Source organism: Ovis aries, chromosome 21 (genome assembly GCF_016772045.2).
Source record: "Ovis aries strain OAR_USU_Benz2616 breed Rambouillet chromosome 21, ARS-UI_Ramb_v3.0, whole genome shotgun sequence".
Taxonomy (NCBI): Eukaryota; Metazoa; Chordata; class Mammalia; order Artiodactyla; family Bovidae; genus Ovis; species Ovis aries.
In genome coordinates, this window is record NC_056074.1 from 1,098,236 (window position 1) to 1,117,453 (window position 19,218).

The 19,218-nt window shown below is 40.5% G+C and overlaps 1 protein-coding gene across 1 annotated transcript in view; it reads right to left on the minus strand.

The window, feature by feature from the left end:
* Window positions 1-19,218, minus strand: part of DEUP1 (deuterosome assembly protein 1) — a 128,245-nt gene that overhangs the window by 98,759 nt on the left and 10,268 nt on the right. The window contains 1 exon segment of the mRNA XM_012101573.4: window positions 1,501-1,672. Within this exon segment, the coding sequence (XP_011956963.2) occupies window positions 1,501-1,672 (172 nt within the window).

Sequence of the window (19,218 nt, forward strand, 5' to 3'; positions counted from 1 at the left end):
TCCTGGTCTGGAAAAATTCCACGTGCTGCAGAGCAACTAAACCCCTGGGCCACAACTACCGAGCCCATACTCGAGACCCCAGGCTGCTGCAGTTACTAAAGCCCATGGGCCTAGGGGCTGTGCCCTGCAACAGGAGCAGACACCGCAATGAGCAACTGCAGAGCCTCATGCTGCAGTTACTGAAGCCCATGGGCTAGGGGCTGTGCCCTGCAATAGGAGCAGACACCACAATGAGAAGCCGGTGCAGCCAAGAGTAGCCCCTGCTCGCCACAGCTAGAAATAGCCCCGGAGCAGCAAAAAAGACCCAGCAGAGTAAAAAATGTAAAAAGAAAAAAATGTCTGAGAGGAGTTCATAGGGATTTGGCTTACAGAATGTGTCTGCTTAAACAGCATGTGAGGCTTCTGTTTGCACATCTGGGTTGTGACGGGACCAAAAGTCAGAAAGCAGCCCCTCGCATGTGCAGTCTCATGGCCTGCCTCTGCTGATAACCACATTACCTGGGCCAAACAACAACACAGTTAACCAAGGTAAGAAGCTAAGTTCCACTGAGTCCAGCAGAGGTAGAAAAACAGCTGCGGAACAAGTTGACTGTTGACGTTTTAGTTATCAGCATATGATCAGTAAACCTGCCTTATGCCTGGTCCCAAAGAAAATTCACAGACATGAAAGTCCATGTCAGGTGAAGCGTATGACTTTGCTGAACTCCGCAGCAGGCGCGAGAGCACTCAGACGTCCCTCTAGCTTCACCAGCTTGGCTGCAAGCAGGCTCCCTGGGACCAGGACACTCCTCCTGGGTGGTGCACGTGCTCAGTCACTCAGTCAGGTCTGACTCTTTGCAACTCTATGGACTGTATGTAGCCCGCCAGGCTCCTCTGTCCAAGGGATTCTCTAGGCAAGAATACTGGAGTGGGTTGCCGTTTTCTATTCCAGGGGATCCTCCCAGCCCAGGGATCAAACCTGCGTCTCTTGTGTCTCGTGCGTTGGCAGGCAGGTTCTGTATCACTGAGCCATGTGGACACCCAGGCATACATATACCCCCCCTCACTGAACTCTCTTCTTTCTTGACCTACAATCAAGGCTTTATCTGTCACTTCTTTTAGTCAAGACTTTTCTAGCAGATGAGAAAAGGCAAATGATCCTGAACTCTGTCTGCTCCAAAGCCACAGCTCTGATGGCTACTTTGTTTCTGTAGCAACAAAAGCACTGACATACTTGCTTGAAAACAGTATTTCACATACATGTCAAATGTTTACTTTCCTAGATGGCATCTACTGGACTCTGTCTGTCTGCATCAACAAATTACTATAGGTTTAGGCTCTGCTTGCCACTTATTTGATAGAACACATACATTTAGCACATTGTGACAGAATTTCAGGGCATTTCAAGCTATTGCTGATGCCTATACAAAATATGTGTAATGAAAAATACATTCTGATGGAACTAGCACTATTTATAACAGTCTGAGGAATGCACAATTTAGAAACCCAGCTCCGCAGTACCTCTTGACCTTTCTGTTCCAGACACGTCTGTGCATTTGCCAACTCTTGATCCCGAAGATCTAATCGTGTCTCCAGAGCCCGCATCTTCCTTTCCCAGTCCAATTTTTTGTTGTTTACCATGATGTCAATTTGCTCCATTAATTCCTGGAGCTCTGCCTCACAAGGAGAAGCTCTGGCAATTGTGGAAGAGTGAAATATATTTTAAAAGACTGAAATGTGAGAACAAGAAAACTTACGATTTTGCTTTGAATATCTTGATCATTATTTTCTCAAAATTTTCAATTATTTAAATAGGAAGAATTCTGAAAACTAGAGGCTAACATTTTAAATTAAAACTAAAAGCTAATTTCAGAGCTAACAGAGTATGTACTTTTCACTGGCATTTTAAAAAGTACAGCTGTGCCATAATATAATGCATTATATTATATATACAGTTATATATATTATATATACAGTTATAATCTGCATTTTTCTTCCTATGTAGCATGTGGATTACATCAGAAATAAGGCCACAGTAAATAAAGTTAATTTGAAGAATTGATGCTTTTGAACTGTGGTGTTGGAGAAGACTCTTGAGACTCCCTTGGACTGCAAGGAGATCCAACCAGTCCATTCTAAAGGAGACCAGTCCTGGGTGTTCATTGGAAGGACTGATGCTGAGGCTGAAACTCCAATACTTTGGCCACCTCACGCGAAGAACTGACTCATTGGAAAAGACCCTGATGTTGGGGGGGATTGGGGGCAGGAGGAGAAGGGGACGACAGAGGATGAGATGGCTGGATGGCATCACTGACTCGATGCACATGAATTTGGGTGAACTCCAGGAGTTGGTGATGGATAAGGAGGCCTGGCGTGCTGTGATTCATGGGGTTGCAAAGAGTTGGACACGACTGAGTGACTGAACTGAACTGAACTGAAAAATTATAAATTTTAGAGTGGGTTAATTTGAGGAAAATTCTAATTATAACAAATAGTCCCAGGGAATTTGCTTGCGGTCCAGTGGTTAAGAATCCATCTTGCAATGCAGGGGATGCGAGTTCAATCCCTGGTCTGGGAACTAAGATCTCACATACAGCAGGGCTACTAAGCCCACAAACCACAACTACTGAGACCTCATGGTGCAACTAAGACCTAATGCAGCCAAAAACAAACACATAAATATTTAAAAAAATAATTCCATCCTCTTACATGTACATATACATATGCCTATGTGCTTATCATAACCTGAGCAGGTCGGATGGCAGGCTAACTGGGGCTTCACAGGGCCTGCCAGGGGCTGAGGAACAGACCCAGGCGAGGCAGGACCAGGTTCCCAGGCACCTGGGCTACACTGCTGCTCCTTCAGGACAGAAGCCTGATGCCATCTGGCCGGTGAAGTCTGCTGGAAGAAAGCTGATTGGGCAGATGTGGGCAGAGTAACATAAGATTTTAGACTGCAGATATTAGCCAGAAAAGTAGGAATAGTTGGTCCTAGGAAGGTCTATGGTGTTTGAAACAGGACCCTTGGTGCAAACTGGCATTATGGAGGCTGAGAGTTGCTGAGTTGTGAGTGCTCCGGGGCAGGGCTCTCCTTCCGAGAAGCGCAGCACTCCCCGAGGACCTGGTGTCAGTTCACTCATTCAGTCCAGATGAGCAGGTAGACATTGAGGTCCCAGGCTTCAGCTTAAGGCACGCGCAAACGTCCAGGTTAGAGAAGCAAGTTGCTTCATTATCCATCTGTTCAGTGGTGATGGGGTTTCTGATGTATTTGTAGCTGAGAGGAAGCCAGGAGAGGTAAGTGTAAAATGACACCATCTCCTCCATCTACTTTCACTGAATGAGAATTTTAGGGCTAATTAAGGATCATTTAGCATTTAAAAAAAACTGAAGCCCAGACCCACTGAAGTCACACACTGATTAATGGAAGAGCCAGAACTAGATCCTAGACAGCTGCTTCTAAATTAAGCGCCTTCCTGTATCCACAGCAAAAGACAGGGGTTTTTTTCTTCTTCCTCTCTCTGTTTAGTTATGGCTTTGTTTGTAATGTAACATGCAAAGTTGACATTTTCCATTTTCTCTATTAAGGTGTTGAGGATAGAGGTGATAAGGAACACTGGCAGCAGAGTTGGTGGACTTATTTTGTTACTATTGCAGTTACTGCATGGTCTACATTAACAACATCTTCATGTTTTGAATAAGAACTTCCTTGACAAATGTAGTACCAATGAGCTCTGTTGTGATAAGGTTCGAAATAGGTACATGAACTCAAAGGACTCAGAACTTCTAGAATCCCTTTCTAAAATACCCAGAGTCATCCTGAACAAGGGATGTCCCTTTGACTGGCTTATTCAACAGCCTTCATACCAGTTGTGACACCAGAGCGGTTTTAACTACAAAAATGCATCCTGAAGTCGTCCAGTATTCCTGGGCTAAGGTCCACAGGCTCTCAGTTTTGACTTAAAACCTAAAACCAGTCTGAGGAGAGGAATTACTATTTCGTCTATGAATAATCTGACTGGATTTTAATTGGAATTCTGATGCGGGAAAAACAACAGAACAAAAAGAATGGTTTTCACACCATTTTCTTTTTCATAACAACATGTATCAGCTTTACTGTAAACACAATTGGTTTCTTTTTTCTGCTGGTGTAAACTCTGAAGGGGAGGGGCTCTGTCAGTCTTGCTCATCAACACCTCACCCAGCTGAGCACAGTGCCGTAGTACATGGCAGGATGCTCAGTGAATCTCTGAGTCAACAAACAAGCGTTCTCCATTACTATCTCCTGGGCGTTCAGGAGCGAGCCATGCCTGTGGAAGGGAAACACAGGCCCAAAGAAGAACGAGGCATTGCTATGAGCCACTCAACCAATACTGTGAAATAAATGAATGGAGGGTTTATTTCCTGGGTATGACTATGCTATACAAAAGTAAGAATATTAGACTTCAGGGTGGGAGGACTTTAACAAGTCATCTAGCTCAACGACCCACTCGGTGTTTGCATACCTTGCACAGATTGGAGAGAATCGTCTATCACACCCCCACTGATCAGATTCAGCAAGTCTAGGACAGACACCAGGTTTTGCATTGGTAACAAAGGCATCAAGTACATGCCCTTTGGTGCTGGTTAGCCGCTAAGTCGTGTCCAACTCTGGCGACCCCATGGACTGTAGCCCATCAGGCTCCTCTGTCCATGGGATTCCCCAGGCAAGAATACTGGAGTGGGTTGTTATTTCCTTCTTTAGGGGATCTTCCCCACCCAGGGATCAGACCCCTGTCACCCTCATTGCAGAACGTCTCTGGCATTGCAGGCGGATTTGTTAACATTAAGCCACCAGGGAAGCCCCCTCAGTACCAATATTTGCTCCTAAATCTAGTGAACTTTAAAATAAAAGACAAAAGACTTAGTTTAGCCTCCTTCATTATCTGGACACTGACATTTGTATCTTCATTTCTTTCTTTAGCTAAAAGCTGACACTACGCTAACTACTCTGCTGTACTTCTTCTCATGAATCTTCACAATATCCCATAAAGCAGATTGAGGAGCTGAAGGAGGAAAAAAAAACATTTCTCTAAGCCTTTCAGCACTGGAGACTGGGTGGATTGTGTCTAATACACTACATAAGAGAAGTAAACACTTGCCCTAACTATTGGGTTTATCTGTGGGAGAAATTCACAAGTGCCAGATTCTGAGAAAGGCTAGAGGTCTAAATGCATTAAGCCAGAAAGGAAGGGGTACACTGAGACTTGCAGGGTAACACACCAGTCTGAGGAGCCTAGAGTCAAAACATCAGGACATCATTGCTTGGAGATGGAGAGCGAAATAGAAAGCTGATGATATAAACAGAGGAAGTGGGGCAAGTGTGTCAGGGAGGAATGGCAGGGGGATGGATGTGGAGAGAGGCACTCAAAGAAACAGGAGCTGGGGTAGGACTCATGGACATGCCTGTCACTCCAGAGTCCTTTAACAGTGGCTGAGGGGCTGGTTCTTAAAAGGCAGAACTTAATCAGACAGATAGCTATGGTGACATATGGGTTGTTATTAACCCAGGATAATTAACCCAGGATAATTTTAAAAGTGAAAGGGTAGCTATTAATGATTATTTCAGGACAACAGATACAAACAGTGACAGTTCTAGGCAAACTGAAATGTAGGGCTAGTCCATCCATCAACAATTGGGGAAGCAGAAGTGGATATCAAGTTGTTTATTTAAAAAAGAGAGAGCTTAGTTCAGGACATAAGAGATATCTGACAGAGATGGATTTTTAGCTTGGGGAGAGAGAAGAGGGATTTGGCTTAAAAGACAAACATAGAAGTCACCATGGAGGAAGGGGAGAGGGGAAAGGAAGCATAAGAAAGAATGAAGAGGAGACTGCCTCATGCACCACGGATGGGCCTAAGAAAATGAGTTTCCAAAAATCTGATGGGCAATCTTATCAGGTTTTAACTTTTCAAAAATGTTTCAATAAAACTCATTTTTAAACTGTATTAACATATTATTTGTCTTAGGTAGATTACTATTATTTAGCTGTACTAAATATATAATGGTACAATATATTCAAAGTAGTGAAGGAAAAAATTTTCAATAAAGAAAACTAACTTGCAGAGTTATCATTCATAAAAGATACAGAGTTTTCCAGAAAAGCTAAAGGAATTCATCACCACTAAACTGACCTGACAGGAAATGTTAAAGGAAATTCTTTAAGCTGAAAAGAAAGGGTACTGATCATTAACAAGTACACATTTGAAATAATAAATCTCACTGGAAAGGTAAATATATAGTAAAGGTAGTGGGTTAATCACTTATAAAGCTAGCATGAAGATTTAAAAACACAAACCATAACAATATGATTTTGATAATTAAGGGATAGACAAGATGAAAAAATGTGAACTGTGACATCAAAACCATGAAATGCAGCAGAGGGAAGAGTATGAAGGTTAAGCTTTACAGTGGTATCAAACAAGTTATTTACAACTTTATCTCAACTGTTACAGATATAAATTGTTAATATGCAAACCTCATGGTAACCACAAAGCAAAAAAACTACAGTAAATACATAAAAGGTAAAGAAACATAAGCATACTGCTAAACCTAGATGGCATATTCAAAAGCAGACACATCACTTTGCCAACAAAGGTCCGTCTAGTCAAGGCTATGGTTTTTCCAATAGTCATCTATGGATGTGAGAGTTGGACTGTGAAGAAAGCTGAGCGCCAAAGAATTGATGCTTTTGAACTGTGGTGTTGGAGAAGACTCTTGAGAGTCCCTTGGACTGCAAGGAGATCCAACCAGTCCATTCTAAAGGAGATCAGCCCTGGGTGTTCTTCAGAAGGAATGATGCTAAAGCTGAAGCTCCAGTACTTTGGCCACCTCATGCAAAGAGTTGACTCATTGGAAAAGACTCTGATGCTGGGAGGGATTGGGGGCAGGAGGAGAAGGGGACGACAGAGGATGAGATGGCTGGATGGCATCACCGACTCGATGGACATGAGTTTGAGTGAACTCCGGGAGTTGGTGATGGACAGGGAGGCCTGGCGTGCTGCAGTTCATGGAGTCGCAAAGAGTTGGACACAACTGAGCCACTGAACTGAACTGAAGAAAGTCATCAAATCAAAAAAGGAAAAGAGCAAAAGAATAAGAAAGGAACAGACAGGAAACACAAAAACAGCCAGAAAACTATTAACAAAATGACAGTATTATGCACAGCTATCAATAATTACTTTAAATGCAAATGGACTAAATTCTCTAATCCAAAGACACAGAGTGAAGAAAAAAAGACACAGAGTGGAGAAAAAAAGACAAAGAGTGGATGAATAGTTTAGAAAATAAGACCCATCTACACGCTGCCTACAAGAGACTCACTTTGGATGTAAGGACACACATAGACTGAGAGTGAAGGGATGGAAAAAGAGATCTCATGCAAATGGAAACTACAAAAAAAAAAAGTTGGAATAGCTGTATTTTTATCAGACAAAATAGACTTTAAAACAAAGACTGTAACAAGAGACAAAGGAGGGCATTATATAATGATAAAGACATCAACCCAACAAGAAGATGTAATGTTTGTAAATATTTACACAGCCAACAGAGGAGCATCTAACTAAAGCAAATATCAACAGCCCTAAAGGAGAAATTGACAGCAATAACAGCAGGAGACTACAATACTCTACATTTATATCAACGGATACACAGGACAGATAATCACCTAAAACACATCAGCCTTTAGCAACATTTGAGATCACAAATATTTACAAAACACTCAATCCAAAAGCAATAGAAATGCATCCTTCTCAATATTTCCCAAGCTATATTATATGTTAGGCCACAGAACAAGCTCACTACATTTAAAGAGACTGAAATCACATTAAGCAGCTTTTCTGTGGTATGAAAAACTCAAAATTTATTACACAAGGAAAACTGGAAAATTCACAAATATGTGGACATTATACTATACAAGATGCTACTGGACAGTCAAAGGTTCAAAGAAGATATAAAAGAGAAATTTTAAAAAATTACCTTGAGACAAACAAAAATGGATTATGTAACACACCAAACTATATGTGATGCAGCAAAAGTAGTTCTAAGAAGGAAGTTTACTGTGATAAATACTTAGCTTCAAGAAACAAAAAGGCTCAAATAAATAACTTTACACCTCAAGGAAATAGAGAAAAAAAAAACTAGAAGAAATAAAATAAAAAGATTAGAGTAGAAATAAGTAAAATAAGGGTTAAAAGACAGTAAGTAAATAAGATCAATGAAACTAAGAGCTGGTTCTTTGAAAAGATAAATAAAATTGGCAAACCTCTAGCTAGATTCACCAACAAAAGGAGAGGGACTCAAATAAAATCAGAAATGAAAGAGGAGCTATTACAACAGGAATTACAACAGATATTGTGAAGTGAAGTGAGTGAAAGTCGCTCAGTCGTGTCCAACTCTTTGCGACCCCATGGACTATACAGTCCATGGAGTTCTCCAGGCCAGAATACTGGAGTGGGTAGCCTTTGCCTTCTCCAGGGGATCTTCCCAACTTAGGGATCGAACTCAGCTCTCCCATGTTGCAGTCAGATTCCTTCCCAGCTGAGCCACAAGAGAAGCCCAATAACAGATATTATACAGAAATAAATAGATCATAAGAGACTACTATGAACAATTATAAATTAGCAAATTGGACAACCTATATGAAATAGATAAATTCCTAGAAACATACAATCTACCAAGACTGAATCATAATGAAATAAAAAAGCTAAACAGACTGACTGCTAATAAGGAGACTGGAGCAGTAATCCAAAACCTCCCAACAAACAAGAGTCTGGAACCAGACTGCTTCACTGGTGACATTTACCAAACAGTCAAAGAATACCATCATTCTCAAACTCTTAAAGAAAAAAAAAAAAAAAAAAAGGACGGAACTCTTCCAAACTCATTTATGAAGCCAGCATTACCCTGATACTGAAATCAGGTAAGAATGCCACAAGAAAAGAAAATTACCTGGTGAACGCAGATGCAAAAATCCTCAACAAAACATTAAATTCAACAGGCATACACTGTGATCAGCGAGATGCAAGGATGGTTCAATAGCCACAGACCAGTCATTGTGACATGTCACATAGACAAAATAAAGGACAAAAATCATGTGATCATCTCAATAGACAGATGCAGAAAAAGCATTTGACAGCATGTGACAAAATTCAACATCCATTTATGAAAACAATCCCTCAACAAAGTGGGTATAGAGGGAACATACAAAAGTACTTCAACGTAGTAAAGGCCACATATGATAAGCCTACATCATACTCAAAGGTGAAAAATTGAAATATTTTCCTCTAAGATCAGGAATTGGAAGTCCTAGCCAGAGCAATTAGGCAAGAAAGAGAAATAAAAGGCGTCCAAATTGGAAAAGAAGAAGTAAAACTATTACTACATTCATATGACATAATATGTTTATATGTGTGTATATATATTTTATATATATATATATATATATATATATATATATATATATATATAAAACCCTAGAGACTACATCAAAAACTAACAAATTTGGTAAAGTTGCAGGATATAACATCAATACACAAGAACTTGCTTATTTAAATAAACTAATAATGAAATATTAGAAAGAGAAGTAAACAATTCCATTTATGATTACATCAAAAAGAAGAAAATACCTAGCAATAAATTTATCAAGGAGGTGGAAGATCTGTATATTTTAAACTATAAAACATTAAAGAAATTAAAAACAATACAAATAAATGGACAGATGTCCCATGCTCACAAATTGAAAGAATGAATACTGTTAAAATGGCCACACCACCCAAATCAATCTACAGATGTAATGCAATCCCTATCAAAATCCCCATACCTATGGAATTTTTCACATAAATAGGACAAATAATCCTAAAATTTATATAGAACCATAAGAGACCCCTTAAATAGCTAAATCAGTCTTGAGAAAGAATAAAGTTGAAGGTATCATACTCTCAAATTTCAAACTATGTTACAAGCAATAATAATTTAAACAGTATGATATTCACAGGAAAGCAGACACACAGATCAATGGAACAAAATAGAGAGTCCAGAAATAAACCCACATATATATGGTCAAAGAATGGGGAAAGAACAGTCTTTTCAATAAATGGTGTTGGAAAAATTGGAGAGCCACATGCAAAAGATTGAAACTGGACCAACACTGTAACACCATGAACAAAAATCAACTTAAAATGAATTAAAGACTTGGGTGTAACACCTGAAACCATAAAATTCCTAAAAGAAAACATAGGTGGTAAAGCTCCTTGACATATGCCTTGATGATGATTTTTGGAATCTCACACCAAATGCAAAAATAAACAAGTGGGGCTACAACAAACCAGAAAGTTTCTGTATTGCAAAGGAAATCAACAAAAGAAAAAGGGAGGAAATATTTGCAAATACTCAGAATAAATCAAGAACTCAGACAACTTAATACACAAAAAGTGATTTAAAAATGAGAAGATCTGAATAGACACTTTTCCAAAAAAGACATACAGATGCCCAAAAGACACATGAAAAGATGCTCTACATCATTAATCATTAAACATAATGCAAATTAAAACCATAATGAGATTATCACCTCATGTGCTAGAATGGCTATTATCCAAAAGACTAGAAATAAAAGTATTGACAAGGATATGGTAAAAAGAACCCTGGTATACTGTTGGTGGAAATATAAATTGGTACAGTTTCTACAGAAAACAGTATGAGGTTTCCTCAAAAAATTAGAAATAGAACTGTCATACAATTTAGCAATTCTATTTCTGGCCATTGATCTGAGGAAAATGACAATACTAAATTGAAAAGATACACACATCCTCATGTTCATGAAAACATTATTTACAATAGCCAAATTATGGAAAAATTATGTCCATTGGTGGATAGACAGATACAGAAAATGAGGTATGCATGTGTATACATGTGTGTGTGTTCACATACATACACACATGGAATATTACTCAGTCACAAAAAAGAATGATATCCTGTCATTTGCAACAACCTGAATGAAACTTGAGGGTATTATGTTACGTGAAATAAGTCAGGCACTGGAAGACAAATACCATATATACTTTCTTATATGTGGAATCTAAGATACAGATATGAAAATGAAAGTGTAAGACAGTCAGGTCCAACTCCTTGTGGCCCCATGGACTATACAGTCCATGGAATTCTCCAGGCCAGAATACTGGAATGGGTAGCCATTCCCTTCTCCAGGGGATCTTCTCAACCCAGGGATCAAACCCAGGTCTCCTGCATTGCAGGCAGATTCTTTACCAGCTGAGCCACCAGGGAAGCCCAAGAACACTGGAGCGGGTAGCCTATCCCTTCTCCAGCGGATCTTCCCGACCCAGGAATGTAGATATATGTGTATAAAATCGGGTTCATAGATACAGATAACAGACTCATGGCTGCCAGAGGCTAGGAGAAATGGGTAAAAATAATGACAAACATAGAGTTTAGCTCTCCTCTGGTGGCTCACAGACCCCACGTGAACATCACACACTGCACTGCAGAAGCAAGATTAGAGCCCGAGGGAGAGGCTCCAGGAGAGCTCCCGGAACCCATTTTCACAGACGTGTCTGTGCTCTCAGTCTGTTCTTTAGCCAACCGTCCCTCCTCAAACAGTAAAGGAAACATTTATCACCTCATGATTTTCAGGCCATAGCTTCATGGTTGCCCTTGGTCCAAATTAATTATTAAATTATAGTTAAAGTAACTTTTTCTCAAGCACTTTTTTGTTGTCCAAAAATATAATTTATTGTCACCATGAGGTTTGCTGACATAGAGGCGCTGCAGTGCCTATTTTTACTGTATACCCAAGGTGGGGGCTCATATTCAGTCCATTCTTCACTCTCATTTGTGATAAGCTTAGTGTTAGGATGTGGAGGAAGTATATATCCCCTATTCCAATAAAGCATGCCTAAATGTACCTATAATGGCTTTATCCTAAAGCCTTCATCATAATAATCAAAGAAAGAAGTTTATAGAAATAGAATGCAATGTCACAACTTTCAAGTCTCTATCAATGTTTTTAAGAAGTCTAAGTCTCATTCTTAAGTTCTAAAGAGAATGGAAGTTCTGTTAAAAAGCCTTCATTACAGATAAAGTTTTTCTTGAAACTTCTCTATAATTATTCACATTCTAAGTAACATCTTGGTTCACAGATCAAATGAGGTAAACAGACAGTGAAATGCTAGCAAGCAATAACCCTCTTTCTTCAGAGTGATCTCTATAATCACCTGAAAGCTTAAATAATTATCTGAAAATAATTTCATGTTAACACATAGGAACATATGGTACAATTAGTGGTAAATAAAAGCTTACACACGCATTAGCTTAGATTCCTTTTTGTTTTTTATATTTCCTTTCTTAAGCCTATGGGAGAGGCTGAAATTAAAGTATATCTAGACATCTTATTAAGCCACTGAAAAAGAATAAACTCCAAATCTAATTTGTATCTAAAGTATACAGTTATCCCATTTTCAAAATCTAAAATTACCCTTGGTACTTTTTTTGATTACTTAAACATTTAATTATTGATTTCCACCAATAACCATAGCTTGGAATCCATAAGCCAATCTCCAAGTTAATTAAAATTCCCTCCTGCCAAAAGGTCTATTTAATGAAAGACTATAGAGTTAGTACATATGAGGACAGTCATTTTACTCTTTTTCTATTACAACTACAGCCAGCTATTTCACTAGATCCTAAAAGTAGAGTATTAGGCAAACACTGATAAAATCTGTTTTTTCCAATGCTAGGAAACTAAGAAATACACTGTTTCCTAAATAGTGGAAATTTCTAATGAAACTTGAGTGCCAGCTTGTTCCGATAACTTCCTAATCAGTATCTGCAGAGCTGCTGAACTCTGGGCTTCTCTATCCAACTACCTAGTCAACACTGACATTCCCACAGGGTATCTATACACATCTCAGTCTTTACAAGTTCAAAACAGAGTGAGAGACTCCTTGTGCCACAAACCTGCTCCCACTCCAGTCCATCCATCTCTTTAATTGACATCACTGCTACAGTTGCTCCAGATAAAACCCTTCATGATCCTGGATTTGTGTTTTCCTCAAACTCCAGAACAACAGTTTCATCGGCACTGCCTCCAGTATTCTAAATCCTGACCACTTCTCACAATATCCAGTGATAAAACCCTAGTCTGAGTCATCCTTACCACATGTCTGCCTCCATCCTTATCGCCTATGTGGCTGGCTGGCTCCTCAACCTCCCTCCTCCCTTTCCTCCATGCTAACAGAGCTCCAGTGTGCTATTCAGTATGGAACTATGTCTGGCTGAGGATATGGCTACATTTCCCAGTTTCCCCTGAAGCTGTGCTTGGCCATGTAACAAAAGCTGGCCTATGAAATCTAAGTGGAAGTTATCACAAAGCTGTTGAAAGAGGCCACAGCAGTTGCTGTTGATGTCCCACACATCTCTCATGCTCACCACTTCCGGGCACTAAGCCTGATTTCCAGCGGACAGAACCTGCATTTCTTTGCCTGAGTGATTCTCTTCCTCTTTGACTCCTGTGTGATAGACAGGTCAGAAGTGATGGGGAATTGAAGCCCTTCTGGGAGCAACCTTCAACCAATAACTGTTGGCTACTGGTGTATAATCTCTCACCTGCTTCTTGGATGGAATAACTCTAAGGGGTGTGCCTTATACAGTGTTTCAGAATTTCCCCATCAGGGTTTTTCCCAGTCACCCTCAGCCATAACTTGGTTTGATAACTTGCCCTTCCTTGTTTCAGTTCCTCAATCCTGTAGGTGATAGGCTGAAAAATGGCCCCCAAAGATATCAGATCTGAATCTCTGAAACCTATAAATGTTATTTATTTGGAAGAAAGTTATTTGTATAAATTAAGTGTCTTGAGATGGGGAGATTATCCTATATTATCTGGGTGGGCCCTAAGAAAGAGGCAAAGGGAAATCTGACACACCCAGGAGAAGGGGATATGAAGATGAACCCGAGAGAGAGGTGGAGGTGCTGGCCTTAAGGATCAGAGTGATGTAGCCACAAGCTAAGGAATGCCGGCAGTTACCCGAAGCTTGAAGAAGCAAGGAACAGCTTCTCCCTAGAGCACTCAGAGGGAATGTAGTCCTGTTGACACCATGATTTTAGCCCAGTGATACTGACTTCAGATCTTTGGACCACAGAACTGCGACTGAATAAGTTTTGATTGTTTTAAACCACCAAGTTTATGATACAGCAGTCATAGGAAACTAATAGTCCATACTTTCATCTCCCAAATAAACAACTTGTATCCACATCTTTATTTCACAGCTTTGGCTTCCGTAGGAGCTTCAAATTAAATGCTGGCAGTGCTCTTCTGCATTTACTCACCGCCCTTCCTCTGCTCCCTTCCTCGAGGCAGATGTGTGGCTGGAGGCGGTTCAACCATCTTGCAATCATAAGGTGATGCCAAACAATAAAGCCACACACTGGGGGTAATAAAGCGGGAAGATACATCTAGACCTGCACATACAGCTAATTATCTGAGCTTCACTTGGATATATAACAGGCATCTCCAACCAAGCTTGCATTTTCTTGTCTCCCTTATTTTAATAAATGACAATCTTATTATTCCAATTGATGGGCCAGAAGTCCACTATCTCATTTCCTTCCTGCTCACCCCATATCCAGTCTATGATTTCTAAATATTATCAGCTCTTCTGTCACAGCCTCCCCATTTGTCACTATTTCTACCAACCTGATCCAAATCACTGCCATCTCCCACTGAGTTGGTCCAATTTGTCTTTTCTCCTGCCCTTGCTTTGCAACAGCCTAGTCTTCACATAGCAACTAGAGCGAGCCTTTCAAAACATTAAGTCAGAAAATGTCACTGCTTTACTCAAAGTCTTCCAAGGACTTCCCATCCCACACAGTGAAATCTAAAGTCTTTACCAGGTCTGCAAAGGCCTATTTGCCTCTCTGATGTTCCTCCTCCAAACACGCTGGCCTTTTTGTTGTTGTTCCTTCAAAAGACTAAGCATGCTCCTGCCCCAGAACCTTTGCTTTTGCTATTCCCTCTGTCTGGAAGGCCACCCCAGGATGTCCATACAAAGACAGTTCTCTTCAAATGTCACCTTATCAGGTTTACTTTGTAACTCTCTAGCCCCATAACCTGCAGAACCTTTCCTCAGAGCAGTCATCACCACCCCCTGATAGAACATATCCTCTTTGATGGGTGATAATCTGTCCCCCTGTTCCACTGTGAGCTGCACGAATCCCTGATGGTACCCTACAGCCACAGCATAGCTGTGAACTGCCAACCTCCAGAAAGATGAACCCCTAATGTGTTTGTGTACTGTGTTCTAAGACTCTGAGTCTTATTTGAATGCTGTGTTTAACGCCTTTCCTGAGAAGGCTCCGGCAGAGAGTGGGTACTACCTCATCACTGCCAGGCAGGGAACCCCACGCCCTGCCTGTACCTCTGCTGCTACTTGGGGACGGGACTCGCGTCCCTGCTAGGTGGTGGGATTCAGGCGGCCCCCTGGCCAGGGGCCAACACCAACACAGCAGACGGCAGGGTGCCTCCGTGGCCCCAGGGACACTGCAGAAGGCGGGCGGCCTTGTTACCATCCACCCTCAGAGGGCCCTGCTGTTCCTTGCCACTGTGAGTGTGTACGACGCTGCAGATCTCCCCTGGGACTGTCCACGAGCTGAGATCCAGTGTGGGCGTCCAGGGCTCCGGGGTCACAGCACCCCACTCTGCAGCTTCTCGCCTGATGGGGACAGACCACAACCGTACTCTGACCGGCTGTCCTTACGAGTCAGCTATTTTGCTGATCCACCCAGTTTTCATGTTCTTGAACTTTTTGAAAGTAGTATATAACTTGAAAACAATAAGATTAGCATAAGATATTTGCATTTATTTCTCTTTTATTAGAGAAAAACTGGAAGCCATTTCCCTGCATGATTCTATAAGGCAGCTAGCTCTGTTAAGCTCTTTTTGTGCATAGCTTTTACATGAATGCTGTCTAATGAAACCACTTCCTCCCCCACACCCCCACCAGGGAAGAGAACTAACAAGCTTCTGTCCCCACCCCGTTCATGTTCTGGCACCTCTCCGTTTTACCAATTCCCTGACAAGAGGTTCGCAAGCATTCCAAAGTGCCAGGTCACTGAATGCCTGGAATGTCAGGTCAGGCTGAGTGTGCCCAGGTCCTGATAGATACGCCTGGGTTTACACATATCATGGCTTTGTCCTTTTTTAAAAAAAAATGTAACTTTTAACTAATACAATTAACGTTTTGTAAACACTGTCCTATAAAAAGTACTGCCTCACAGAGAGGTAATTAACAAGATATAAGACATATCTTATGCATTGATCTTGTTCATAGAATCTTGTCAAATCCTTTCTGAAGGATTTGTCAAATCTTTCTGAAAGAATTAACAATTCTTTCAGACGAATCTTTCTCTCCCCTCCCTTTCCTTCCTCCCTCTATTGCCTTCCTTCCCTCCCCTTCTGAAGTGTTTTCCTCTCCTTTCAAAATCACTCACTGAATTCTTACAATCACTTACCACTTTGCTAACATTTCAGGATCTAACTTCAAACTCTGAGATATCAAAATTTTATTCTAGGTTGGGCTTCCCTGGCGGCTCAGACTGTAAAGAATCCGCCTGACATCAGGAGACCAGGGTTCGATCCTTGGGTCGGGAAGATCCCCTGGAGGAGATGGTTACCCACTCCAGTATTCTTGCCTGGAGAATCCCATGGACAGAGGAGCCTGGCAGGCTACAGTTCATGGAGTCGCAAAGAATCAGACATGACTGATTGATTAACACTTTCACTTTTTCACCACTTTGCTTTGCTTCTTCAGAGAAATAAGAAAGAAGAACTTGTCAAATATGATTACTCTGGAAAGGAATATGTGCATTTTGTGGAAAATAAAGTATGATGGAGGGAGAATAAGATACCACGAGAGTCAATCAAATTAGAAAGAATTTTCAGTATGCAAAAATAATATATTACAATTTACTCAACTACAAGTATATATTGACTAATATTAGAATTTTTACAAACTAATTAAAACTGTATTCGACTCATAGGAAACAGGCAAGTAAAGTTGTGATTATGAATATCTCTCAGAGGGAAAGGACACTCTGAAGGTTTAGAAAGTTGTTCACACAGAAGAACAATCCTTTGAAGGGTTTTTCTGAACTCTGATGTGAGAACGTGCTTTAATATTCATCTGCATTGGTCTCTGAAAATACGACTTTCACAGCAGATAAAAAATTTTGGTAAATCGTGTAGCACCTAGATTTTTAGAAAGGATTTGACAAGATTCTATGAACAAGATCAATGCATAAGATATAAGTCACAGAGTAAAAAGAAATAAATGATTCAGTAGAGAAAATGAGACTCTTGATTGAAGATGGAGGAACAAACAAATTTTGCTTCCTTCCCAAATCCTACTAAAATAAAGCAAAAGAATATTTTTAACCTAAAAGGTTAGACCTACAAGGACAAAACAAAGGAGCTGGTACTGGAGAAAACCAAGAAGCAACCTATTAGTATTTCTGGAAGTCAGGGGTGAATGCTGGCTGCCCAACTTACACCCTGTAAGCAGAAGAATTTAGAATCATGTTCTCTGGAAACTGAGCAGCCTGAGACAGAGAGACTAGCCTAATGACCAGACAGCAAAGACCCTGGTCAACAAGCCCTGCTCATGTACACTGGGGCTTCTTGTCAGCTTTTGATGCCATTATTCTTAAATAGAAGCAAGCAGTCAGAGATCACAGACATCTGATGAAAGCGGTTCACACAGCGAGGTCTTATACAAGTGGAAAGACATTATTTGAAGAAAATTACACAGAAAGGGGAAAAGTTCAAAAAATTTTATAATTAAGATACTAGAAGTATTATCTCCAGGAAAAAACAAAATGTGCAAGAAAGGAAAAGCAATCATGGCTGTGATATATGGCTCAGAGGTGAAGAGTATTTACAAAGCTGCTGCTGCTGCTGCTGCTGCTGCTGCTGCTGCTGCTGCTGCTGCTAAGTCGCTTCAGTCGTGTCTGACTCTGTGCGACCCCACAGACAGCAGCCCACCAGGCTCCCCCGTCCCTGGGATTCTCCAGGCAAGAACACTGGAGTGGGTTGCCATTTCCTTTTCCAATGCATGAAAGTGAAGTCGCTTCAGTCGTGTCCGAGTCTGCAACCCCACAGACAGCAGCTCACCAGGCTCTGCTATCCCTGGGATTCTCCAGGCAAGAACACTGGAGTGGGTTGCCATTTCCTTCTCCAGTGTGTGAAAGTGAAGTCACTCAGTCATGCAGACTCGTAGCGACCCCGGAGAATGGAGGAAAGGGAAGTGAGTGTGTGTCTGTATGTGCACATGTGCCCATGTTCGCACACGCAGCAGGTAAGATTATGAAAAATAAGTATTGTGGATGTCAACAGATTATGATCGAAACTGAAATATCAAGAAGTAGCAACTTAAGGTTGTTATTTAGAGATATGGAATAAATATCAAAAGAGTCAGCCAAAAGAACTGAAAGTGGTTGCTTCTGGGGAGTGGAAAACGGGGGCAGGAACAGGGGACTGCATTTTTTCTTTTTTGGTAACAGTGATAACAAAATGGTTTTTTAAATTACATACATGAATAACTAAGTAAAGGGAAAATCTAGATAAGTGTTTTTCAGTTAGAAAAGGTATTTTAAAGAAAAAATCCATCATATGTGCATTCACTTATACAAGGAAATGACATTTTTTCAAAACGTCACTCCAAAATTCAGACATTTGGAGACTCTACGTATGTGTTTTTATTGACCTTAGCATTGCTCAATACATTTGTAGAATTCCTATCTAGAAATTACCTTCAGAGATAAGTTTATTAAACACGAGATTTAATAATCTCAAATATATTAGACTACACAGCACATTGGATGTGGTCGTGCTGAGCCCTCAGGAAGTTGTAGCTGCACTGTAATTGGTGGACTGATTTCTTGGGAAAACCTAATTGATTTCTCTTTGAGAGTAGCAGAGGTTGGGCGAAAGGCTGGGCTGTGGAGCAGTTGGGGTTTGGAAAGTGACAAATTAAAAGATGTAAAGAGCTATACCCACAGAATGACTGACTATAAAGGAGTTAGTATAAGAAGCAAGAGATCACTTCAAACACTTCAACTTGTATTTTTAATGAGTCAATAGTGTATTATATTAATAAAGAAAAGCAATTTACTAAGTAAAAGGAACAATGAAATAAACA